This window comes from Fukomys damarensis, unplaced genomic scaffold (genome assembly GCF_012274545.1).
Source record: "Fukomys damarensis isolate Sample0158 unplaced genomic scaffold, DMR_v1.0_HiC HiC_scaffold_23, whole genome shotgun sequence".
Lineage (NCBI taxonomy): Eukaryota > Metazoa > Chordata > Mammalia > Rodentia > Bathyergidae > Fukomys > Fukomys damarensis.
Window position 1 is genome coordinate 40,800,674 of NW_022900935.1, and position 27,303 is coordinate 40,827,976.

General features: G+C 39.7%; 1 protein-coding gene and 1 pseudogene across 1 annotated transcript in view; one reads left to right on the plus strand and one right to left on the minus strand.

Annotated features, from left to right (window-relative positions):
* The window catches only part of Rere (arginine-glutamic acid dipeptide repeats), a 268,548-nt gene that overhangs the window by 101,585 nt on the left and 139,660 nt on the right, over positions 1-27,303 (plus strand). The window contains exons 5-6 of the mRNA XM_019206904.1: positions 12,537-12,642; positions 14,962-15,058. Of these exons, the coding sequence (XP_019062449.1) occupies positions 12,537-12,642; positions 14,962-15,058 (203 nt within the window). The remainder of the gene's footprint in view (positions 1-12,536; positions 12,643-14,961; positions 15,059-27,303) is intronic.
* LOC104859341 lies at positions 838-6,301 on the minus strand (annotated as a pseudogene).

Here is a 27,303-nt window from a genome sequence, read left to right on the forward strand (position 1 = left end):
TGTATGTCATTTCATCTCAGGCTTATTTTATTTATTTATTTATTTTAATAAAAGAAACCAAAGAACAAGACTTCACTATCCCCCAAACAAAAACTGCGATTTCCAGTGAAATCCTATCTATATTCATTTTGATCTCTTATTTTCCATTTTATACTGTGCCCCCATCCCAATATAGGTTACAAATACATCTTTTGAATTGTCTTCCAGGTCTTAATCTCAGCCATTGGTTATACACTTAACATTTACAATAGGGTGTGCTTTTTTTTTGGGGGGGGTACCGGGGATTGAACTCAGGCTCTTGTGCTTGTGAGGCAGGCGCCAGAACCACTGAGCTAAATCCCCAGCTCAGGGTGTGCTTATTGAGCCTGTTTACTCCAACAAGCTTGAATGAAAAAACGCTACAGAATTAAGGATAATGTAGTTATTTTACTGTTCCTCATCTAACTTCTTTAATGCAGCATTTCTATCTAGTAAGTTTTTTTCCTATTTCTAAATAGTCAGAAAGTGAGAGCATAGGAAATCTATAATTTACTATAAATTGTGTTCCTTTCCAAGTTTGTCGCTGGTATTACCTGAAAATCAGGAGTAAATTAATAGGCTAGCATTTTCAAATGTATACTTTAAGAAGTATAAAGTATATAAACAATCAAGTAAGCTGTGGAGAAGCTGAACAAGGTACACAATAGAAGATACATGTATCCATCTAAATTTTCTTTATTTCTTTTTGCAGAAGATTTATTAAAGGTGGTACAGTATTCAACTTTTCATATGTCATTTTGAAAGTCCTTTTTTGTAAAGGTAATTCTTTTGTTTGATGATGAACAGCAGCCACCACCATTATTCTGGACCTCCAAATTGGCTAAACTCCATTTCCTCCTGAGATACAAGTTTCCTTCTGTGCTTCTGAGGTAGCATTTTTAGTATTTCTGTGGTTTCTGGTGGACCTGGATGCATCAGTAACTCTAGTGATTTACTTCCCTTAGAATCTTGTGAAACTACAGAAGAGTGAGTTGGGATCCCTGTTGATTTTAAAACTTCTGATTCACTGGGTTTATGGTTGTCTCTTTTGTCAGGAACCTCATTAGTGGTGTGTGTGGCTTAACTACCTGCATGACCCTGCTGGCAGATACCATCTTGCTGCATTGAATAGCATGTCCAGTGTTCACTGAGAGACTTTAGATTTCGTGTTAAAGGCTCTATGCCCCTTTACATTCAGAAACACTGAGGATTTGAAAAAAGTTTTGTTCATTTTTAATTCATTAATTTATTTTTTGTAGTGTCTGTTTGTAGTATAGGATGTGGACTTTAAAAAACATCTGCATTTATTGTTTTCATTGAGTTTATTGGTACTTTTTAGATATACAGTACAATTTCATTCATCATTAGGATCTTGTACCTTTACATAATGCATCAAAGTTCTTATTTTTTTTCCCCTGTGCCCCTGCTCTCCCTTCACCTCCTCCTCCCTTCCCTATGTACAAAAACTTTGTTTCCATTTTCTCCTTTTTTCATATTTTTTCTTTTCCTTTCTTTCCTTTTCTCTACTCTTCCCACTTCATCCACTCCTTTAGCCCTTTTCTTCCTATTTCACATTATCAGTTACACAATTTGAACCTTGTTTACACTTCTAGTTTTTCATACTGGAGAAACTATTTGGTGTATATACACGGGTATCCTATTTATTTCACTTAAGACTATGGCCTCAGTATGCATCTGTTTTCTAATAAATGACTCTAGCTTTTTGTTCTTTATGGCTGAGTGGCACTCAGTGGTGTGGGTTTTTGAAGTAAGTGGTCCGTGTATGAATGGTAAGACTTAAATGGGGTGGGTGAGGGGGCAAAAGAGTATGTGACTGTGTTCTATAAGCAGCTGAGAACATGTGTAACTGCTTTATATTTTTAGAATTTTTAAAAAAGAAGTTTTACATGTAAAAGATTCACCAGCCTGTTGGCACAGACAGCAATAATTATATAGACTGGTTCCTGTTGAGTTTTACTGTGTCACTGTGATGGATGCAAGTTCTAACCCTATTGGACACTTAATCTGTCATCCTCTAGAAGGTGAGCTGTATAAAAAAGAAACAAGCATAAACATACTGGAATGGGAAAAAAGAGGTGGGAGAGATATACCAAAGGCTCGTGAAAAATACAGCAGCACGTGATTTAAAAAAAAATACCGTTCAGGGCTCAGATAAAAATATTAAAAAATGTTTACTGACAAGTCAGACACTGTCCTTAGACTTCTTTTTGCTCACATTGTTTTTTCTTAGCAAACAGGTTGTCATTGTTTGTATTTAGAGTCAGCAGATAAGAAGTTCCTTCTGCAGCTGGCACCTAGGAATGTATGCTGTATCCTCTCCAGTATATAGAAAATTGTCTTGTCTTCCTCCCAACTTCCTCCTCTTTGCAAAAAAACTCACCTACATGATGTTCCATTTATAGATGTTTTGTGACTTAGTCAGTTCCCTGTTAATCGGTGTTAAGCTACTGTGGTGAGTAAACTTAGGCAGTTCTGTGTATGTGCAAACATGCTTTATTCACACTAATTCATATAAGGGCACATTACCAATGAGCTCCAGCTCTGGCCCTTTCTGTGTTTTGAGATAGTCTTGCTAAGTTGTCCAGGCGGGCACCATTGCAGTTGGTTTCTTTCTTGATAGCAGGTTCGCTGACTGATTGATTACCTTACACCCTCAGCCCGCCGTGTCTCTCCACTACGAAATCACTTTTTATCTTTCATGTTTAGTGAACATGTTATGGAAAGGTGTTGTGTTGAAAATATCCTGTTCCTTAGGAGCTGTTCAGATTATTCATTTCTTAAGTCAGCATGAACACACACATGATTTCTTATTTATTTGAAGTCAATAATCTATTGCTATCATAATATATCAATTCTCAAATTGTCCCAGATTTGGCCAGCGGGAGTCCTTTCATGCCACTTTCTGGATGTGTTTTACATGTTCCTTTTGTGTTTGAACACTTTCTTATTTTGTGCCACCACAAGTTACTCCATGCTTTTCCTTCTCAGAGGCAGCCATTGTTTCTTGTATCTTTCTATAAATACCTTTGTGTGTGTGGTGTATGTCAGTTTCAGGTTTATAAGTGTTTTAAATTTTGTTGGAGTAGAATAAACATTGGGAAGAATATAAATTGTAAATATATAGCTCTGTGAATTTTCATGTAGGAACTTACTCATCTGCCTTCCACTTTTAGCAAGAAGTAAGATGTAGGTCACACTCATGACCTCTGCTACTAATTCTGCCTGGTTTTGAATTGTATATACAAAGGGAATTACACAGCGTGTATTGCTTGGGTTTAATTTTTAAGCTTAGCATGTGTTTGTGAAGTTCATCTGTGTCTTCATATACTGCATCTCTTGCTTTCATTGTTGTATAATACTGTGTTATGGGACTATATTACATAGCATCCTAATTCTACTATTGATGAATATTTGGAAAGATTTCAACACATCTCCTTCACTGATTGAGTAAGCAAATAGATGCTATATCAGTAAGGATATAGATTATTGAATAACACAGTACAGTTTGAACTAGTTATAAACAATAGAGTGTACCGAACAACTGCTGAAGTGTACATTTTCTCGGGTGCATGTGAGATATTTACCAGAAATACCTATCTATTAGATCACAGTCTCAATGTGTGTTAGATCATTAAATTATGCAGATTATGTTCTCTGACCACAAATATATTAAGCTAGAAGTCAAAAGGAAAGAGATTTATGGAACATCCATAAAGATATGGAGTGAAGTGATATGACCCTAAGTAGTCTGAATCAAATAAGAGATCCCAGTGCAAAATTAGAAGCTATTTTAGAGTAATTAATAAAATATACAGTACATTATAATTATGTGATTTATTCAAAGCCTTGCTAAGAAGTTAACTTTAGCCTTATACATATGAAAATACATATATATAAGTATAAAATTTCATATACATATTAAAATAATGAAAACAATGTATTCTGACTCAAGAATCAGCAGCTGGCCATGGCAGTGCACTTCTGCAATCTCAGCACTTGAGAGGCTGAGGCAGGCAGATTGTCACAAGTGCGAGGTCAGCCTGGGCTACTCAGTGAGATTCTGTTTGCAAGAGAAAAAAAATTAATAGTTTATGTACATTAAGAGATTTTAATAGGAATATATACTCAAAGAGAAGCAAGGGAATAGTTAAGGTAAGAATTCAGATTTTTTTTTTTTTTTTTAGTTTATTGGTACATTTTAGGTATATGGCACAGTTACATTCATCATTGGGATCTTCTACCTTTACATGACAGGTCTTGGTTCTCATTTTTTCCCCTTACCCCTTCCCTCCTTTCACCCCTTCCTCCCTTTCCTATTTATAAATACTTTATTTCCATTTTTTCATTTTGTCATATTTTTTTTCTTTTCCTTTATTTCATTTCCTCTACCCTTCCCACTAAGAGTTCAGATTAATGGACTAGTAAAGAAAATACGTTAAAAACATTAACAAAACCAGATTTTGCTCCTTAATGACTGACAAACTGGGCGTGGTGGTGCATGCCTGTATTCCTGGGTCACTGAAGCAGAAGTATCCTAAGTTTGAGGCCAGCCTAGGCATCTTAATGAGAAACCCTGTCTCAAATACAAATAAATGGGAGAAAAAAAACCCCACCCAAATAAATGAATGCATGAATAACTGGAAATGTAGCTCAGAAGAATAAGGGTAGGCCTGGGTTTGATGCCCAGCACCTCCCGCCCCCCAGAGCAAAAGAAAAAAATCAGGTGCGGTGGCAGATGCCTATAATCCCAGGTAAGATGGAAGAAGGGTGAGCCTGCTGTACAAGCGCCTGCTGTGGAGCTGTGTGGGTCCCTAGAGACGTCTTTCTGTGGTCATGGTAGTGTCTCGTCCTGCTTGTAGCTACACAATTTGCAAATATTTCTCAAAAGTAATTACAGTTGTGTAAATGAGTTAATTTTATTGTGTGAGTTAAAACTTGTTTCGGGGGAGAACATAGAAGATAGACAAAAGATTTTAAAGAAAAATATCTTACTGCAAAAGACATGAACATTTATATATATTGATATTGATGCTTGAATATGATGGAAAATCTTCCTGACAAAAATTATCTTATTTTAGAATGGATTATGGCTCTGGTCAAATGTCTTGATTTTCTTTCTTTTAAAAAGCAGCATTTCCCAAGCTCAGCTCAAGCTTGCCTGAATACACTGATTGATCATCTGGGATTAACTGTGCCGTCTCCTCTCCAGCAGCCACTGGCCCTTTGTTGCCTGCCCTGTGCACTGAGATAAGCTATCAGGGCATGTTTGTGTGAGAAAAATGGATGTAGACGGACAGTTATAAATAGGCTAACAGGTATTAAAGGTTACAGTCTCTATTTTGTTTAAGGCAGAAAGAAGAAAAATAATGAAGACATTTAATACAAGACAGACTGATTTACATAAGACAGGAAAATGTAGTTTTTCAGTGTTCCTACTGATTTTCTCCTCTCTTACTCAACTAGGTTTATTGGCAAGTGGGATATTTACTCACTGTAATTTGATTCCTGTTAGTACACAGGCAGCTTTTATTCCTTAAAAGTAGGGTATTTGTAGGGTATATTCAAATGCCTTTCTTTCCTTTGAGAAGAGACCCAGGTAGTATCCCAGCATTTCTCCCTGATGTCTGTGCACCATGTTAGAGCAGAACCCTGTGTTACAGGGGCCTTGATGCCTTGAACCCGGGTGACACTTAGGTCTCCTACGTCAGTTTCATGGCCTTTTGAGCTAGAATGGCTATCAAGCGTATAGACAGTATAAAGATACATAAAGTGTCAAGTTCCTAGCATGTTATGCTAGCGTTAGAGCAACAGCTTGAAGTATTACAGGATGCTTCCTACCTGGTTCCATTAAAAAAAAAATTGTTTTATGTAAATTACAGTTTATATACTTGTACATATTTATGAGGTGTGTGGTGATGTTAGGACTAACGGATATAAAGCAGAATAACTAAGTCAAACAAATTAACAAATCCAGCACTCAAATAGTTTTTGTGGTCAAAACACTTGAAAGTTAGTCTTGGCAATTTTGAAATGTATATAATACAGTGTAATTTCCTGTGTTCATCAGCTGCGCAGTAGATCTCTCCCCTAACCCCAGTCCCACCTTTGTCTTCCTGAGATTGTCCTTCAGGTGCTGTAACCACCATTCGACTCTCTTACTATGAGTCTGATTGTCTTTGATTCTACATATAATGAGAACGTGATATTTGTCTTTCTGTGCTTGACATATTTTACTTGTGTGGCATTCTCCAGTTCTGTCCATGTTGTCGCAAAGGACAGAATCTCCTTCCTGTTTTGAGGCTGAATGGTATTTGTGTGTGTGTGGATGGGGGTTGTTTTTTCTGTATCCATTCATTGGTTGGTGCATCCATTAGTGGATTCTGTTTCTTGGCTATTATGGGCAGTGCTGCAGTGGTAGTTCAGACATATTTTTAAAAATTTAGTTTTATGACTTTTTGGATAATAGCCAATAGTGAGATTGTTGGGTGTGTTTTCATTGTTGTTGCTCCTCAGCTGTGCTTATCCACAGAGTTAGGTAAATCCGATCATCTAGCCTCATGGAAAACTTCCCTGATATGGGTGATACCCTAATGGCAATGACCTGTTGGTGCAAGCAGGCTCAGAAATGCCTCCTTTTTTGTTTTTGTTTTTTTTTTCAAAAAATAAACATTTTATAACAAAATAAGAGCTTAACAATAGTTAATACATTGTGTACATTATCTTCAAAGAAGTTACTCAGAAACAAGATTTTCTCTTACAAAGAAAAACTAATGGCAACAATTTCTTTTCAGTAAACTACAGAAACTAGTAGTGTAAATGAAACAAATTAGAATATATCTGAAAACATTTTGAAGCAACAAAATAGGCAATTTGGGGAATTACTTCTTGAAAAGCCTTTAAAGCAGGGTGCAGCTTACGTGAGAGCACCCTGTGCTGAGTGTCATAACTCATTTGAAATTTTATGCACACACACACACACTTTTTCTTTCTTTTGTGGTACAGGAGATTGAACACCCAGGGCCAGCCTTCCCATTGAGCTATATCATCAACCATTTTTCTTTTGAGACCAAATCTCACTAACTCGCCAGTGAGACCTGAACCTGTGACCTCTGACCTCAGCCGCCTTCTCACGATGCTCGTATTACAGGCACATGCTCTTTGCTCACATTTCTTAGTCCTGTGGTAAATCCCTAATATTCATGCAGCTATCAACCTTCCTATTGATAAGCTGTGAGAACACATGAAAAGTTTCTTCAGAAGTTATCTTAACAATCTGCCCATATTGATTTATAAAGCAAAACTTTTGGTTCAATTTCATCTGACTTTCATACCAGGCTTTACATTATTAGAATTTGGAATTCCTAATTAATTACAGTTTTAAAGGAAGTTCTCCTATTATCCCTAGCTGATCATTTTTGCTTGACAAAATCATTTATTTGGTCTGAAGTCATCCTTGATAGCTCTGTCCATCTGACAACAGCACTGGAGGGCTAGTCATGCCCTGTTGTGGAGGGCTTTGGAGGCTGGAGGGGGCCTGGCAGGAGCTGCAGCGTGAGTGATGGCCCAAAGCAGGGTTAGAATTGCTGTGTCCCCCACAGGGCTTGCAGCGTGTCTCAGTGTTGTGTACAGGAATCTGTGGCTGTCCTGTTTCAGGAACTCCTCTTGGTTTCTCTGCCTCTTCCACCACCACTGCCACCACCAGCCACTGCCACCGCCAGCCACTGCCACCGCCACTACCACCATTGCATGTTAAAGTAAAACATTTTCCCAAGGATACGAAGACTGGTCCTGGGAAGTACCCTGATGGGGTGTTTAAATCAGTGAAGACACTATTGATAATCATCAGAGATCTCCAGGAATGCAAATTTATTTCTCAGTGTAGACCTGATTTCTGTCTTTGGGAGGAAGGGGGCAAGTTGAGCCGTGGAACGCTGATAAAATGAACGAGCACCCTTGTCCTTGAGCAGCAGCCTCCTGTTGGCTGCTGCTGGCCTTTCCTGTCTCCTTCACCTTCCTTCCTGGTCTGTGTAATCCTGCTCTATGCTTGTCAGTTATTCACAGTTGAGTATGTTTAACTTCAGTTCTGACTTTGCAGAAGTGCTATGGAAATCACCCCCACCCCAGGAGTTTGTTTTCTAGATCTAAATAGAGGAGAGAGATAAATTTTGTGTCCTCTGAGTAGGACAGTGTAGTTTCCTTAACTTGTAAATTATAAATACTCTGACTTCAGTGGCATTGTTTAATTACATCACTAGTAAATAATGAGGCATATTTGTTGGAGCATTTGATAGGTTTGCCTCTCTTCTTAGTTTCTTACATAGCTTATTTTTATATTACTGTTACTATTCCACCACAGTCTTGAATCCAGGAAGAGTGAAAATTGTGACTTCTTACTATTTTTGGCTTTATGTATAAAGTAGTGATAGTAATATGCAACATTTCTTGAGCACTAATGCACTCAATTTTATTTATTCATTCCTACCTAGTGAAGGAAGGACCATTATTTTTCCACATTTAATATGTGGGAGAATTGAGGCTCAAAAGTACTTTGCCTAAAGCTATGTAGCTTAGTGAGTTGCAAAGCCACAGCTTAAACCCAGGTGGTTTGGGCTGAATCAGATGATCTCTAAGTTTATTTCTGGCTTTAGATTTCTGTGATTCTGAGCAAAAGTCTTTCACTAGTGAAGAGTAGGTATGGGATGAGGATTTTCTGTGACAGTGTTTGAGGAACCCCCACATCCAGGGGGCTTTTGGAGCTGGGAGGGTGCTCCCTGTAACTGTGCTTAATGCCATGGTCGCTGGCATCCTGTGAAGGTGACATTTAATTTGTAAACCTTTAGGATGGTGATGGGCACTAATGCCACCAGATATACATGCAGGGAGGACATGAGAGGTTCTCTCACAGCATCACTGTATCCACTGGGTTTTGGCTGGGGAGGAAACATAGATGCAAATGTCTAAGCATTGACAGAAATCATCTTGGGAACTCTGTGTCCCAGTGAAGGTAATGGTTGCACGTCTAGATAGGTAGTTTTAGTCTAGTTCCTTTGGAAATACGACATTTGCCTTCTTTTATAAATGTTTCATCTTCATTTAAATTATGACCTATCTAGAAATACTGTGCCCATTGTAGCATTTATATTTATTTGAAACTTCTGTTTGCCTTGACCACCTTGTGTTCTGTCTGTAGAATTAAGATTATAGAGTCTTTTTTAACACAATGCTGCCCCTCCCTGGTTATTGTGTAGTATTGCGTTAGGAAGTCCACTAGACCTTTAGCTGCCTTTGTAGAGCTTCAGGGTGGAAGCCATAAATCTAGACACACTCACCAGAGCATCGATTTGTGTGTCATCAATGAGTTCATTGAGATCAGAGATGACTGGGAAATGACTTAAGAACTGAGGTCACTTAAGTTACTAGTTTGGTTCAGAAAAATAGACACTGTATAAATCCAGTCACTGTACTTAAAAGGCATTTCTGTAATGCTTCAGGTTTTTAGACATCTTAAATGTGTTGCAGAAACACACAGAGGCTTCACAGAGACTTGAGGACATTATTGCTAGGACTGCTGGCAGGTCCGAGTTCTTCTGTGCTCTGTTAAGCAGCTCCTTTATGTGACCCTGGAAGCATCTGTTAGTATCATGGTGGTTAGAGCTCAGTTTCATCCTTTCATGTTTTGGTGGAGAAGTAACTCTTTTAGATTTCTAATCCAAGTTTGAAATTACTCTGTGAAATGCTAGTCATTGTCACTAACAGAGTACCTACTCACTCATTTAGATGTTGACTTTTTAAACGTTTTAGTAGTTCTTCGAGGGCGGTTTTGCAGGAGAGAGAAGTCTTGGAGAATCTTAGTGAGTGTGCAGGATCCAGTAGCTGGGAGCTACTGGAATTGCAGTTTGAAGTGTGTCAGATTTTCCAGTATGCTTTCCAGTTGTCTGTGTTCCCCACCCTGTAGCACTTGAGGCAGGCTTTATTCTTACCATTCTAACTCCCCCCTCCCCAAAGAAACACAAAAAAACAAAAAGAACTTGAAAATCTATTAGGTTAGTGGTTTTCAATGGGGGACAGTTCTGTCCTCAAAGGGATATTTGGCAATGTTTAGAGGCATTGTTGGTTATCCCTACCAGGGGAAGGGTGCCACGGGCACTTGGGGGGCTGGAAGCTGAGGTACTGTTAGACATTCAACAATGTGTGGGTTATCTGGCTCAGGAGTGCTGTGGGGGAAGTCTGCGTTAATTAGGCAGTATGTTTTATATATAAAAAAAAGTTCATCCCTGACCACTGAGACAGGCTCTGCTCTTTTCCCTGGGGTTTACTTTCATTGTGTGTAATGTTATCCTAGTCCTGTTCTTTATCATTCCTAGTAAAGATGCGACTAGCTTTTGGAAGAGAGGAAGAAATATTTTTCTCTTTACACTTCTAAATTCTTGGCAAAATAATGCTTATGCCCAGGAGGTGTTTTGAGATTGGCAGTTCTCTGGTCTCCTATGCCCTATAGCTGTTCTCTCTATGCCCGGCCTTTGTACTACTGCTTGTGTATTTGGTTAGCAGATGAGTTAAAAGACTCCAGTTGTCCTGTAGCTCAGTGCAGGCCAACCAGAGTCAGGATTCCTGTTTCTCTTGATAGCTCCCCTGGGTATTTTCCTGTGCTATGTGCAGATGGCCATGTGGGCCTGGATATTTCTTACCTTTTTTTTGGGTACTGGGGATTGAACTTGGGACCTTGTGCTTGCAAAGCAGGCGGCGGAAACACTGAGCTAAATCCCCAGACCATGTCTTACACATTGTTTCTGTCTTAGGTCTCCTCCTTTGCTTAGAAAGAATACCACTGAAATCGTTCCGATTTGTGCTGGTCAGTTGTTATCTTTTCCATAGTCCCCTGCTGAGAGTAACTGCTTTTTCCTCTAAATTCTAAATTTTGCACATAACATTTTACACATTTCTAATATTGGTTTGTTTTCATATGCAGAATAGGGAGTGCAGAATAATTTTTTGTGCAGTATGAAAGTGCAAAATGGATAAGTACTAAAGACTGCATCATGTAGGATTATTCTCTGCACATGCGGACTGTTTTAGTCAAGGCTATGCTGATGTGCTATCTTGGGAGGAGCGTCTATTCCACATAGTTACTTGCAGAGCAAGAATTTTGATATTTATAATTACTTTGGAGTAGCCCTTCTGCAAATTTGAGTTCTGTCAAGACTTAAGACAGGGTTTTCTTTCACTGACTTTCTGGTTCTTTTAATAGAGCAAGTATTTTAGCAATTTTTTTTTAACAACTTCCTAGTCTCAGTGAAGCCTGTATGTATGACCTCTCACTAAAGCAGGAAGCATTTTCCTTCATTAATTCGGGCTCTTAACCTACTTGTAAGATTTAGCTATCTCTTTTATGAACATGAGGCATTTCTTGAATTTTAGCTCCCATTTGTTTCAGTCCTGTGGGCCTGTAGTGAGAAGGGAGAGGCTGCTAAGAAGAGTGATATGGCATTCTCCCTTGGGAGGTCTGTGAAGCCCCACCCGGGGTGAAAAGTATCTCACGAAGCCCTAGGAGACCTTAGTGCGCTTCCTGTTGAGCAGTTCCATGACCCTGTGCACAGAGGGTGTAGGTTACACTGTGGCTCCATGGCCTTCAAGTGGAAGGTAGTATTTTATCCCTTAATTTTTGGATGAACTGGGTACAAGTTGACTTTTTCTGACATGCCATTAATGGGACAGTGATCAACCTAGAAACCTTCATTATTAACCAGTAATTATGTGCAAGTGGTTCTGTGCTGATCCGAAGGTAAATAAGACTGGGTCCTTTTTTCCCAGACTGATTCAGGTAGCATCATTACCTGTAGCCTGCTCTGTTACTTTGGTGCATGGCAGTACCTGCACAGTTTTGTGGCAGCACAGTGGAGGAAGGCTCTAATATAGGCTGCATGATAGGCTAACCTGGGAGAGGAGGAGGCTTCATGTCAGGTCTTGCTGGGTAAGTTCTTTCTAGCTTGTTACTCTTCATGAGTTGGACAGTATGCTCTAATTTTTTTTTTTTTTTTTTTTGAGTGGGGGAACAGAGATCAAACTTGGGTCCTTGCACTAAGTTAAATCCCTGGCCCAGTTCTCATTTTTAATAGCAAGGCTTAAAGGTTTTTTGTAGTGTTGCATAAATAACTTTTTCTATTGGCTTTTTGAGACAAGGTCTTGCTATGGAGTGTCTCGCTGTGAAATTCAGGCAGGCCTTGAACTCACTCTGTAGTCCAGGCTGGCCTCGCACTCATGGCAGTTCTAAGATTAATCTCTTGTTTTTTAACTTGAGCCTTGTGGATGGGTAAGGTCAGAGGTACTGTGGCTGGGGTTTTGGAAAAAATTGGATCCTGCCATTGTTGCAGTCTTGGTGGTACTGTTTTGCCCTGTCAGCCAAAATACCTATGTACAGAGGCTTTTGATCATGAGTATGATATGCACTTGTGGGCCCTGAAATCCTGTTCCTAATGCTGTTAGATTTTCCTTTTCAGAGTAAGAGGGACCATCTACTCATGAACGTCAAATGGTACTACCGTCAGTCTGAAGTTCCAGATTCTGTGTATCAGCATTTGGTTCAGGATCGGCATAATGAAAATGGTAAATATGTCCTTCTAATTCCATTCTTGTAAAGCTTAGTTTTGGTAAAGTTCTTTATGAAAAAAAAAAAAAGGCCATTAGATAGAGATAAACTTTTATTTGTTTTGTTTTGGAAATACCAGATCGAACTCAAGACCTTGTCCTTGCCAAGCAGGCGTGGTGCCACTGAGCTATATCCCTGGCAGAGATACCTTTATGATAAATTATCTCTTAAAGAAATTTTTATAAATAAGAACGTTACTGCCCAGATATGATGGCACGTTGCTGTAATTACAGCACACTTAGGAGGCTGAAGTAAGAACTTACTTAGTAAGATGCTAGTTCACATCTGTCAAATATGGGTCCAACCTGGCAACTTAGTGAGACACTATCTAAAAAAGGCCTGGGGATGTTGGTCAGTGTGAAGACTCTGGGCACACACGCGTGCGCACACACACACACACACACACACACACACACGCAGGCACGCGTGCTCTCAGTTCCCAGGAGAAGAATGTTACTGCAACTCTACCTCCCACTCTTTCCTCTCTCCTTTCTGCAGTACTGACGATCGGACACAGGATAGGGAATGCTGACTTGCATCCCAGCTCCCACCTTTGTTTGTTTGTTTGGTTTGGTTTTTTTGGACAGGTCTTGCTGAGTTGCTCAGGCTTGTCTGTTTGTTTTTGTTTTTGTTTTTGTTATCATGGGTCAAACTTGGGACGTTGCGCTTGTGAGGCAGGTAGCGCTGCCACTGAGCTAAATCCCCGACCCTACTCAGGCTTGTCTGAAAGTTGAGTTCCTCTTGCTTTAGTCTCCTGAGAAGCTGGGTCAGAATGCCCAGCTTTTTAATTTTACTTTTTATTTATTTAATTTTAAACCTGAAATAATGCTGATAGTATCTTTACCTTAAATTTGAAACAGAAGCAGGTGTTCTTTGGAAATAATAGTAATTTCGTTCTTTGAACAATTCCCTTTTTCATTTAGCATCACATAAGTATGTACTAAGCCCTAGAGGATTGTATTTCTTTTTCTTTTCAGTAATCTCTATTGATTTTAATTACTTGTATTGAGGATAATGAACTTCAGTTTTTGAGCACTGCTTTCTGAATTATGTTTTGGAGTTCAGCTTGCTACCTGACTTCACAACAATAGGAGGGTAGTTCCTGACATCTGATCTTTTTCTCTCCATCTGGCCTTGTAGTTCTGCTTGGTAACTGCGTTGACACATACGCCATGTACATAAAATGCAGGTTACCTTTGTACAGCTCCATAGTAGTTTTGAAAGGTTGATTCTGGAGAGGTGCTAGGCCTCATGCTAAATAGTTCACATCTGTCAGCTGTGAATTTGAGGTGGTTTTTCCCTGCAGCTTGGGGTGAGGAGTTGAGTTTAGAGCTTCAGTAGCAGCTATGGAGGCCATGCATGCTCTCAGTGGTGGTGCTGGGCTGGGGCAGACTTTACAGGTCTTGCTGCTTGCCCCATGCTCTCACATGGCCTGTGCTGTTAGGTTTAAAAAAAATAAAACAAAAAAACCCTTATTTGAAATGATAAAAACTTGTGTTAAAGCAGTTAAATTATGATACTCCCTTAAAAACAGTAACTTGCATATGTTTTTCAACTGAATCAGTGTGGCTTTATTCCATTTTGGAATATTGATGGAAAGAAAGGATTTTTTTTTTTTTTTTTTTTTTTTTTTTTTTTTTTTTAAATATTTTTTGGAAAAAGATTTTTTTTTTTTTTTTTTTTTTTTTTTTTTTTTGGAGACAGGGTCTTTCATTATAGCCCATGCTGGCCTTGATCTCTTGGTGGTAACTCCTGCCTCAGCCTCCCGAGTATTGGGATCACAGGTGTGTACTACAGGACCTGGCAACTTTGTGCTTATTAATGCATTTCAGCAACTTTAGGTACTTGGTAAAGGATATAATATACTCCCAGCAAGATAATCACTTATCCAAAACTACACACACTGTTCTTTATATTCATGCTTTCTTTTGAGGGGGGGCGGTGTTCAGACAGGGTCTCACCATGTAGTTGAGACTGACCTGGAACTCTCTATGTAGCTCAGGCTGGTTTTGAACTCTCAGCAATCCTCCTGTGTCAGCCTCCTGAGTGCTGGGATTACAGGCATGCACCACCACGCCCGGCTTATTTGTGCTTTTGTTCCTTTGCCCCATTTTGCACACTTATGGTGCTAACTAGATCTGGTTATTTATTGTGCTTCTTTAGTGGGAGGTATATTTGGAAAGAAAAACAGTTTTGCAAAAATTCTTACCTGCTTTTGGAAAGTCAGCCTTAATTTCCTCTTAGTTAATTTAAAATTTTTTTTCTTTTTTTCACAGACTCTGGAAGAGAACTTGTCATTACAGACCCTGTTATCAAGAACAGAGAGCTCTTCATTTCTGATTATGTTGACACATACCATGCTGCTGCACTTAGGTAAGCTCTGGAGATGCATTCTGGGTTCATGTGTAGAAATCACAGAGTCCAGTCTGTCCTGGCCTCAGTGTACAGCAGTGTATTAATTGGTTCCTCTCATGACTGGAGTAAGCGTGTATCACTGGGATTTTTCAGGTTGCTGGCTGTTCCTTTTATCTGGCTTTCCCTCTCCCTGTTTTCCTTCTAATGAATTTTCCTTCTAATTGAATTCCTCTACTACTATATAATTAGTTCCTTGAAAGTTAATGTCCTGGTATTGCTTGCCAAAGTGTTTAGGTGCTAGCGGTCTGCAGCCTACTTTAAGAGTTGGAACCTCTACAATCCGCACAGAAAAGATTGTATAAAAGTGGATGATGCAGATACGGTGATATGTTCATGAATTGAGAATCCAGGCAGAATTTGTTAGGGTTTTCATTTGTCAACTCTTTCAGTTTTCTACGTATCAGAAAAATTTTTAGCTGAAATTCTTGGCAGGGGAGAATATATTGAAGATTTTATTTTTAGACAGAAGGTAACATTGTAACTTGTCTTAATAGCTTAAGTAGTTTTGCCAGAAAGTGACTGTGACTCTCTGCTTTGCATTTCGTGTTCTCTAAAGGGAAAGATGCCCATGTAGTACATTTTATTTATATGTGGTAGACTGGGCCCCTTAAGTGGCATAAGATGCACAACAGCCAATACCCTTAAAATCTACAAATAACAAATAATGTGGTAAAAGAACTACTTTTTTAAGGCTGGTTTTTAAAAGTCACTGGGTTTTGTTGGCCTAACTGCAATGAGCGACATTGATTTCTCTCTTTGGGTGCTCACACTGTTTGGTGAAAGCATCCCAAACGTCCTGGGCAGAGCTAAAGTGCAGATTATGGGCAGCTTTGAGTACAGGACAGGTTGCAGCAAACTCCTTTTGCCAAAAGCATCTCCTGTGACTCTGCCTCAGCCATCTAGAGTTCTGCCATCGCAGCGCAGAAACCATAGGTAGCACGTACATGGGTGAGGTGGCTGTATGCCAAGAAAATTTTAGAAATTGACGGTAATATGTATGTTAGGGCCTGGGTCTTGACACCCCTCCACCCCTGCCTCACGGGGTTACAGGTTGCTTTGTCAGAGGTGGTTTAATCTAGAGTGTGTGATTCTGGGATTAAGGGTGTGTGGTTACTAAACCAGTCCGCTGATTGGTTTGGCCCCGCCCTAATCTTGGAAGTCTGGATAAGATAAAAGGGTGGAAAGACTGCTGTGAAGGTTCTCTTGTTGCTTTCACTACCTTCTGCCTGCCTTTGAACTGTTGTCTCTCTGCCATGTGCCACTCTGCTTTGGAGCCAGCCAACTACAGACTGTGAGCTAAATAAACCCTTTCCCCTTTAACTTTGGGTGTCTGGGTATTTTCTCTCAGCAGTGAGAGAAAAGTAACTAACACAATGTGATTTTCTGATTTTCATGTCATGAAATATTCTCCTTTGATTTTTTGTTGTTGTTGTTTTGTTTTGTTGTTTGAGACAAGGTCTCACTGTGTAGTTGAGACTGACCTGGAACTCACTGTGTAGCCCAGGCTGGTCGTCTTGAACTCACAGCAATCCTCCTGCTTCAGTCTCCCAAGTGCTGGGATTACAGGTGTGCGCCGCCACTCCCGGCTCTCCTTTGATTTTTTTTTTTTTTAAAGTATTTAGAATTTAAACCTTTTCTTTCAGACTGTCCAAAGATTAATTGGTACCGAGAATCCAGGACCTTGCACTTGTGAGGCAGGCAGCAGAGCCACTGAGCTAAATCCCTTGCCCTGAAGACAGAGTTTTGTTAAATAAAGTTGGAAGAGTCCTGTGGTGGTTGGCCAGCTTTTCTGTGTCTTCAAAGTGGAGGTGACTTTCTAATCAGAAGCCTGCTTGCTGAACACGGCAAGTCAATGCAAAGTTGCTGGGCTGACAAGACTGGTGGAAGGAACAATGTAGCTCCTCACTCTGCTTTGCTTACTTATTTTTTCCTTGCTCTTTCCATCTTGTCCTGTTGTTTGATGAAGATAATTTTAAGGAATTTATAGTTCCAGTTAAACAAATACGTAACTGACTATTCAGCATGTTTCTACATGATTGCTTAAAATGAATACATTTGTGTGTTTATTAGTGCTGTTCAGATCTGTAGAGTCATTTTCATCTCAGTTTGGCTTGCTCATTCATTCATTCTGCTGTACTGCGGAGTGAACCCATGACCTTTGCAGTGGGCTTCATCCCCAGCTTTATAAATTTTTTTTTGGAGTGGGCTCAGTAAGTTGCCCAGGCTGGGATTGAACTTGTGATTCTCCTTCTCCAGCCTCCCAGAGTCCTGGGATTATATGTGTATGCCACCACTCCCAGCTTCAGTGTTGCATTTTTAGCAGAACCATTTTTTGCAGGTAGTTGGAGCAGACCCACGTGAGCTTAGAGTAGGCTTCCATCAGTGCCTGCAGAGGTGCGTCACTGTGAGGCGCTGCCCCTGTGCTGGCCACCGCAGCTGCTGTGTTACAGTGGCAGTTCTTAATAAGGTTCTGCATACTTGGTGTGTGACTAGGATCCCTGATCAGTTTTTTTCTTCCTGTGCTACCTTCTTTTAAAGTTCTCATAAAAATTGATAGCTCTCTTGTAAAGCTTTCATTTGAAATTTGATTTTTAATTAACTTCAGATAAAGCACACCTTTGGGACCTGACAGTTCGATTTTTTTTTTAAGACACTGGATGGTAAGTGGCCACTTTGTTGTGGAATGATTTGACCTAGTAGGTGCTCAGTAAAACCGCATTAAGTGCTGACGTTTGCCAGATCTGCTGCTCGTACTTGTGATCCTTCCATGGTTTCGTGCTCTCCACAAAAGCAGCTTGGGTTGCCTGTCAGATCACCTCCTGGATACAATGGAGCGGCAGTGCCAGGTCTCCATTGATGCCTTTCTCTTCACCAAAGTTAGATTATTTTCACTTAAGCGTATTTGGGCTATATTGGTGAAGGGAGGAGTTTGAGGATTAAGTTTTAACTTTGTGTTCTGATTTTTCTTTTCACAATTTATCCACAGAAAAAGTTTTTTCTTTCTTTATAGAAATATACCACACTACCAAAAATAAAATTTAGTTTTGAGGGAGACACAAGTAGTCTGAAGGCACATGAAAGGGATCAAATGAATACGATGAAAAACCATGGAGGACAAAAACAGAAAAAGAGGAAAAGCTGTTAATGTTAGTGCTTAGTGCCATTCTTTTCGAAGAGCAAAAGATTGGGTTAGATGGATTCCTCGGTTGGCAGCGCTGTTCACTCAGGAGGAAACTGACGTGTAAATTTTTCTTTCGAGCTGATGCTTGAATTTGGGTCATAAAGAAGCTAGAGCTTTGTCCTTTGTGGGCACTGTGAATGAAAAGGAAAATAACGTTCCTCTGTAGCCTTTTTTTTTTTTTAATTGTGAGCTTGTAGCTTTTCCCTACCAAGACTATTTCCAGAAGAACTTCATATTTGCAGAACTATGTTTTGAGGTGAGGATTATTGCTTTGCTACTGTTTGTGAGTCATTGGCTGTGTCTATCCTGTACCCCTATCTTTCCAGGTTCCACCCCTCCTACCTTTCTTTCTGTGTTTACTTATCAGTGCCCACTGTTGCTAAAGCTAGGGTCTTCAGTAGAATGCTTTCTGAGTGTTATTCCCAGGTGAGCAATTTTGGCCAACACTGTGGTATACAGTAATGTAATGAAGTACAAGGTTGAGGTTAGAAGACTCAGTTTGAACCTTGGCTTTGCAAGAGTTTTGCAGCCAAGACTGGGGTCTTAGCCTTTGAATCATCCTTTCACAGGTGTGGTCAGTGCCTCAAGACCTAGTACGGAACCTTTCTTAACCACACCTGGCATAGTAGGAGTGTGGGAGCTCCTCCCATCACTTCACACTTGGTAACAGGACCGCTCTGTGTTCTTAGTACACTGCTCATTCAGTTTCAGCTGGGTCCGTAAAGGTGTAAAAGTAAGAAAACAAAAAGTGTGCTGCACTCTTGGTGGTATGATTGTTGAGGATTACTAAGCACTCACTGATTGTATACTCAGTAGCCTGTTGTGTGAGTTCATTGGGTCCAAAGATTACTTGAGGCATTTGTGGGAGGCTGGGGTTAAAGCTCCAGAGCCTTCTACAGATGCTGTGCAAGTTGTGATCTGTTTTCTGTATCACTTCTTTCCCCCTAGGGCTAATGTTTTGTTGGTGACACACAGATCTGGAGCATTTGCTCTGTGAGGAGACTCAAAATTCGTGACCTGGAGATAATTGAAGGTTTACTGTGGGTTTAGAATGGAGAATTCTTAAGTATTAAAGGGGTGGGACAGCACAAAAAATCAGAAGGGGCCCATGCGCCTACATCTGTATGAGCTGCTCTCCAGCTTTCTGATGATCTGTCTCCCACTTTCAAGTAGGTCAGGCCCGAAGTTGTCATGGTACCTGGGGACTCACACTGTAAGGCAGTGGGGTGAACCCATGGCACGCGTGCCACAGAAGGCTGCTCTCACCAAAAGCTCTAAAAGTTTTGCTGTCCCTTTTGTAGTGTGATTTTTCTGAAAGTTCAGGGCCAAGAAACTCTAAACAGTTTTGAGCTTCTAATCTCATCCTTTTCATTTTGAATTAATTTACTTTCTTATTTTGTCATGGGCAGCCAGAAATTTTAGACACATGTGTATGTATTAAAACAAATTAATTATACCTGTGGATAATTCCCTAACCATTCTTTCCCTTTTAAAAAAAAAAAAATCCCCTTGCTCCTGCAGGTTTCACAAGGAGGTTCATGGAGTCTCAGAGCTCTTAGTTTGCAGTTTAAGATTTATTTTCTGAGGGTTGGGGATTTAGCTCAGTGGCACCACGCCTGCTGTGCAAGTTCAAGGTCCTGAGTTTGATCCCTGCTACTGGGGAAGAAAAAAAGATTTATTTTCTGTCCCCCACACTGGAGATTGAAACCTGGGCCCTCAGACTGAACTACAGCTCCACCCTTTTTATTATTTTGAGACAGGGTCTTACTGAGTTGTCCAGGTTGGAATTGAGTTTGCAATTTTCTTGCCTCAGCTTCCCAGAGTACTGGGAATATATAGGCTTGTGTCAGTGTGCCTGGCCCAGTTTTTATATGTGAAGTAATTTTGATCTACATTTTTTTTTCCTCATTGAGTTTATTGGTACATTTTAGGTATACAGTACAGTTACATTAATTATTGGGATCTTTTACCTTTACATGACTACATTTTTTTTTTACACCGCTAATGCTGAGGATTGAACCCAGAGCTTCACTTCTGCTATGCAGGTGATCCATGCACATGATCTATACCATTGAGCTACAGACTTAGCCCTGATCACCAGCACTTTTGTTGTTTTGTGATATATGCTAAGTGCTTCCTTAAACACTAAAGACTGTCAGTTCATATTTTAAATTCATCATCATTTAACACTTCATTGTCTTTTTTTTTTTAAACTTCATTGTCTTAATAGAGGAAAGGCTTGGTATTTGATGCTCTCCCTGCTTTGAACTCTTGATGGTCATTTTTAAAAAAAGTATTTGGAGTTACTTTTAGATAAAAAGAAAAGTTTTTTTTTTTCTTTTTTTGAGACAGGGTTTCACTATGTAGTTGAGACTCATCTGGAACTCACTATGTAGCCCAGGCTGGTCTCGAACTCACAGCAATCCTCCTGCCTCAGCCTCCCATGTGCTGGGATTACAGGTGTGCGCCACCACGCCTGGCGATAAAAAGAAAAGTTATAAGTGCTGAGTTTTCATCTTACCCAGCCGCAACCTCCTACAATGGAAACATCTTAACTGTAGGGTAATTATCAGAACAAGGAAATTAACATGGGTATAATAGTATTGATCTAAGTGTATCCTTGTTGTTATTCTAGAGTCATATTTGGGATCCCACATTACATGTAATTGTTTTTCCTAAGTGTCCAGCCATTTGTGATAGTTTTCCAGTCTTCTACTGTCATGCATGACATTGACTTTTTTTTTTTTTGTACGCGGGTGTTGAAATCCGGACCTTGGGCTTGCGAGGAAGGCAACAGAACCACTGAGCTAAATCCCCGGCCTAACATTGACACTTTTAAACTAAAGATTATTGATGAATTATTTTGCCAAATGCCCCTCAGCTTGACTTAGCTGGGTGTTTTCACATGGTCGCATTGATATTAAGCAGTTTGGTCTTCTGTGAACTGTCTGATCATATCTTTTCTTTTGGGCTTTGTGGAGCTTTGTATGTGTCATATAGGTAGCAAATATTTTCTCTCACTTTTGTCAGTTTTCTTTTGGTTTTGTTTATAGTTCTTTTAAATGCAAAACTTGTTTGCCTGTAGGCAGATTAAATCAATCTTGTAAATGCTTCTGATTTTGAGAATGTCAGAAAATCTTTTCTTATATTAAAGCAAAATCCAAAAAATAAGTTTGTGCATGCTTTAGTGGATTGAGATACCAATTTTGTCATATGTTGTTTTCCACATGTTCTTGATTTGCTTTTCTGTTTTGTTGTTGTGTTGTGTATTTATATGCTAGCACTACCCTCTTAATGTGGAACTTTATAACACATTTCATTGTGGGGTAGGGCCAGAGCAGTGGTGGTAGCCTGTGGCACATGTGCTGCGGTGGGCTGCTTGTGTCACTGAAAGCTCTAAAAGGTTCGGCATAACTGGGTTAGATCCTCCCCTTGATGGTTATTTTTCCCTGTAAACTTTAGTTTTAACTTTTTCATTCTATAAAATATCATGTTGCTATTTGTATTAGGATTGCATTGAATTTGTTAATTAAGCTATGGAGACCATCCATGTTGAGATTTCCTAAGAATACGGGACGTTTTCCTGTTTATTCATCTTGATGTGTGCATCCCTCCAGGAGTGTTTGGAAATTTTCTTCCTACAGATTTTGTGTATTTTTATTATTTTTTTCCTAGTGCTTTTTCCTAGATGTATACGGCACTCTGATCACTTAATTAATAGTAGTGATTACAAATCCTTTTTTATGTATTTTGGTTCATTCTTAAGAATTGATGATAAGCTAGGTGTGCTGGCACACATCTGTAATCTCAGCACTCTGGGAGGCAGTTCAAGCCCAGCCTGGGCAATTTAGCCTGTATTAGACCTTGTCTCAATATAAAAGAAAACACTGGTTGGAGTTGTAGTGCAGTGCAAAGGCCCTGGGGGGTAAAAGGATCATGTATTAGATGACAGAAAAAGACATAATGTTCTAAGCCCGTGGTTTACTATGAAAAAGAAATACAAAGCCCTTTTATGTAGTAGTTAAAAATTTCTTATTAAATAATTCCTTGGTGTAATGGGAAATATAAGGTGAAATTAAAGAAGTTTTAAAAAATGACAGTGCTTACATGCCAGAATTCTTAACGTGCATTTAAAGAGGTGATCAGAGGGCCAAGATACAGCTCAGTGGCACTGCACATGCCTTGCAAGCAGTAGGTCCTGAGTTTGAACCCCAGTACTGGAGAAAAAAATAAAAATAAAGAGTTGATCAGAGAAAGATTATTTGAATTAAACACATCGGTAAGAATTTAACAATTTTAATGAATTAACTTCCTAAAGGACTGAAAGAAGGCAGTGGTTTTTGTGATGAAAGCATAGAGAGGGAGGATATTTCCAAATTGAGAGAGCAGAGAGACTTAGCTGAAAGTAGGAATTTTTCACTTGACTAAAACTGGTGAGCATTGTTATTAGTAGACTGTGATAAGAAAGGGGTGCATGTGTGACGTGTACTTAGAACAAATGTGAAAACTTTGCAAAGTAATAAGCTGAAAACACTAGAAATAAATCAAGGTAAAATTATGAAAAACATTGAAATAACACGCAGGAAGGAAGAAGAAACAATAAAATTTTAAAAATCCTAAACTTATAATTCAGTGACCTACAATTATCAAAACAGTGATTCTCAGTTTGTTTCTTGGTTTTTATAGTCAGGTTAAAAAAAAAAAACAAAAAACAACCATCAATAGGAGCTCTAAACAGAATGCTAATACAAACACTGTGTATTGCTGTACCTCTTTATGGGTGTCTTTGGGGGTTGCCTATGTCTTGGGGTAGAAGACTCCTGTAGTTACTGATTGTTTCAGGGAATTAATTTATTTTTTATTTCTCAATTTGTTTTTGGAGACAGGATCTCACTGTGTAGTTCCCACTGACCTTGAACTCACAGAAATCCTCATGCCTCAGCCTCCTAGGTCCTGAGATTACAGGCATCACCACACCCAGCTCAAGGGAATGACTTGCTGTGCCACAGTTTCCATCCATGACCTCTCCTTGTCTAAAAGAGGGTTTCTTCTTACTCCTTGATCCTCTTCGCAAGCACATGCATACCCCACTGCCCAGAGGACTGTTCACATGGTGCCCAGGATGTACAACCTTCAGGGTACCACACTGAAGGATTACTAGAATGAGTCTTTTCAGGATGCCTCCTTTATTTGTGAACGATAGGACTCTGAGAGATGAGGCTTTTGTTGTATATTTCTATTAACAGGGAAGCATTGCCTTAGAGGTGGAGAAGGCAGGACCTTAGGTACTCCCAAGACCAGATATTTCATCAAGGTGGGAATGCTGGCAGTTTTCGCTTCACACTTCTTCCACATCCATTCCAACAGACACTATCAAATAGTGTCCTGCCTTTGAGAGAGAACATGGTGAGGGTGAGGACTCTGGCAAAAAACAAAAAGTGCTTGGAATGGTACCTATGCCTGTACACACATTTGTACATGCTGCTCTCTAGGCTGTGAAAACTGCAGTGCTGTGCTTCAGGTGGTGGGCAGCAGGCACAGCTAGCTATGACACTCACTTTCCCTGTGAGTGCTGAGCTCCAGGGTCCTCAGCTGGCCCGAAGAGCCCCATCTGTATGCTAATGATTCTCTTTGCTTCATTTTCTTCCAGTACTTTTATAGTAAAAATTTTTTTGTGTGATGCTGAGGTTTGAACATAGGGCCTTGTGTGTGCTAAGGAAGTGCTGTACCATTGATCTATATTCCAGTCCTAGGTTTCTTTCACTGTAGATCACTTGTGGTCATTATAGAACTTTATATAAATGAAATCATTCAGAGTACTTTTTTATGCATTTGGCATCTTTTATCCAACATTAAAAATTTTTGAGGTGAGCCAGCTGTGGTGGTGCATGCCTGTAATTCCAGCACTTGGGAGGCTGAGGCAAGAGGATTGCTGTGAATTCGAGACTAGCCTGGGCTACATAGTGAGTTCCAGGGCAGCCTCAACTACATAGTGAGACCCTGCCTCAAAAAACAAAAAAACAAAACAAAAAATTTTTTTTGAGGTGCATTCTTAACGTCCTGTATATCGGTAGTTATTGGATTATATGGTATTTTTTTATGCAGACATACAATTTGTTTATTCTCCCTGTGGACATTTGGGGTCTTCCAAGGTACTATAAATAAAATTATTATGAGTAACAGCAGTGATAAAAACACAAAGAAGGAAATGGAGAAGTAGAATTAATGGGAAGCAACATTAGAGCCAGCTAATCTAATCCCCCTTTTTGTTAATTCTCAGACTGCATTAACAATATATATATAGTCTTACCAATTAGGTTTTTAAAATTTTTATTAGTGCATGTTTGCAGTACATAATTACATTCCTCTTGAGAAGTAATGACCAACTAGGATTTATTTATTCCAGGAATACAAGGATTTTTGTTTTTGGGACAGGATATCACTGTGCAGTTCAGGGTGGCCTTGAACTCAATGTAGTCCTTCTGCCTCAGCCTCTCAAATGCTGAGATTATAGGTGTGTGTCACTTGCCCAGTTTACAAGGTTGATGTAGGCCCTATTTGTATCATATAACATATCAGTAAGGGCCAGGGATTTAGCTCAGTGGTTCTGCTGCCTGCCTTACAAGTGCAAGGGCCCGAGTTCGGTCCCTGGTACAAAAAAAAAAAAAAAATCAATAAATCTTAGGAAAGAAACCATATGATTGCCTCCAAGATTATGATCATTCTTTGATTATCTTTAAAACTAATATATTTAATGAGAGAGAAAAAATGCAAGACCTTTCCACTTTTCCTGATTCCACGCAATCAGGAACCTGGCAATAGCATCCATTCTTTTTTCTATATTTCACATTGTAATGCAGGTGCAGTGCAACTGGAGGCATAAGAAAGAATAAAGAGGTAGCAGAACTGTTGCTCTGCATGTAATAGCATACCTAGCAAAGCCCCTAAGAATGAATGAGCTCAGTGGGCCAGGGGCAGTGGTCCGTGTCTCTTGTCCACTCTAGCTGTCCAGCTTCTAAGGAGGTTGAGGCGGAGGATCAATGGAGCCCAAGAGTTCAAGAGCAGCCTAGGCAGCATACCCAGACCCTTCCTCTAAGACAGACAGACAGTGGAACACAATTCAAGTGAGTAGCATATTATAAAGTTAACATATAAGAACCAGTCATCTTCATAACTAGAAACATTAAGCAGATAGAGGGCATGATGATAGAGATCTCACTTGTTCGGCATGAGGATAATGTGCTGATGATCTACTTCAATTCCTACTGTTTTTGGCTTTCACTAAACCAGTTATTTTGCCCTCCCCAAAGACATTTGCCGTGTTTTGATACACTCTGGATTGTCACTGTGTGTGTGCCTGCTGGCTGTGCAGAGTAGAGCCATAATAGTCCAGCCAGTCAGTGCTGCTGACCTGATGAGCCTGGCCCTGACCATGTCTGCCTTGTTCCTGTGTTTAGAATTTGGAGCGCTAGGGTTTCTGCACCTTTAATTAATGAAATAATTAGCCTTTGGAGTGAGATGACACAGAACATATAGGAATCGCTTTCCTTGGTAATGAACACTAACAGAAGTAATGAAGTACTGTACAGAGTTTCACAGACTGTGTCTTAGCATCTTTCTGACATCAGTATTACTATTGTTATTGACAAAGAAACTTACTTCCTTTGGTTTGGTTTCTGGGACTGAGTTACCTAGAATGGATGAGTAGTTAGTTTCAGAGTGAGTTCATTGTTCACCTGTGAAACTGATCTCCTTTGCCTTTTCCAGAAGCTGCTTTTAGTTCCAGTTCAGTCTGGGAGTTCGGGTTCTGGGCTAGAGAAATTGAGACCTACTCTGTATTTTCTTTCCTTGAACTGAATCTCAGTACCTAGTGCTGTAAAGTTTTCAGTAGGATTTTTCTCTGGTGATGGAAATATTGTCTATTAGCTATTAGGCCTGTATGACTATTTAAATTTGCTTTCATTAAGATTAAATACAATTTAAAATTCAACTCCCCTAAGTGGAATCAACCAAGTTTAAAGTGCTTGGTAACCCTGAATTTTTGTCTCCTCTTGTTTCCAGAGGGGCTTTAATAAGTTAGCATAACTTTTATTTGATTTTAAAATTGGATACCTCTTTGCTGCTGCCCATTACTGAGGTTTGGATTATAAAGTCCTTGAGGGAAAGGAAGACTTTGCTTTTAAAATGTCTCGGTAGAAATAGTTTCTCTCTCAAACACTGTGGCCCTTACTTGGGGCCCTTTCCAGGGGCTGCATCCTGTAGCATGCAGGGTGTGCTGTTGGCACGGTGGGCACCCTTGGTTCTCCTCCTCCTCCCCTCGGTGCAGCCCTGGGCTTCCACTGGATGCGAGTTCCCTTCATACCCGGAGAGAGATGGAAGCCTGCGTTGGAGACCCTGCAGCATTTGTGCTACATATAGCAACATTTCTAGTATTTACACCGGGTTCTTGGTGCACAGAAATACTGCTTACATAGCTGTGTAGTATTGTAGAGTATTTGACGACAAGGTGGGTTTTTATTGCTAGGAACTTTACTGCTCTTTATTGTGGTATTTCTATAGGGAGGTGATTTCTAGCTTGTATAGTCAATGTTACCTGAAAATTTGGGAACTGAGCCGATTTTTATGTAACAAGTTTTAATTTCCAAGTAGTTTATTTCTTGTGTGCTAAAGAGAAATAGGGCTGGGGATTTATCTCAGTGGCACTGCACCTGTCTTGCAAGCGCAAAGTTCTGACTTTAATCCCCAGTACCAAAAACATAAAATAGAATAAAATTAAATTAAATTAATAAAAAATTGATCTGCCAGAAGCTATATTCTGCATTTTATTTTATTTTATTTTTTTGAGACAGGATCTCACTGTATAGTTGAGACTGACCTGGAACTCACTGTGTAGCCCAGGTTGGTCTCAAACTCACAGCTATCCTCCTGCCTCAGCCTCTGGAGTGCTGGGATTACAGGCGTGCGCCACCACTCCTGACTCAGAAGCTATATTCTGAAGAAATGTGTGATGTTACCCCCTTTA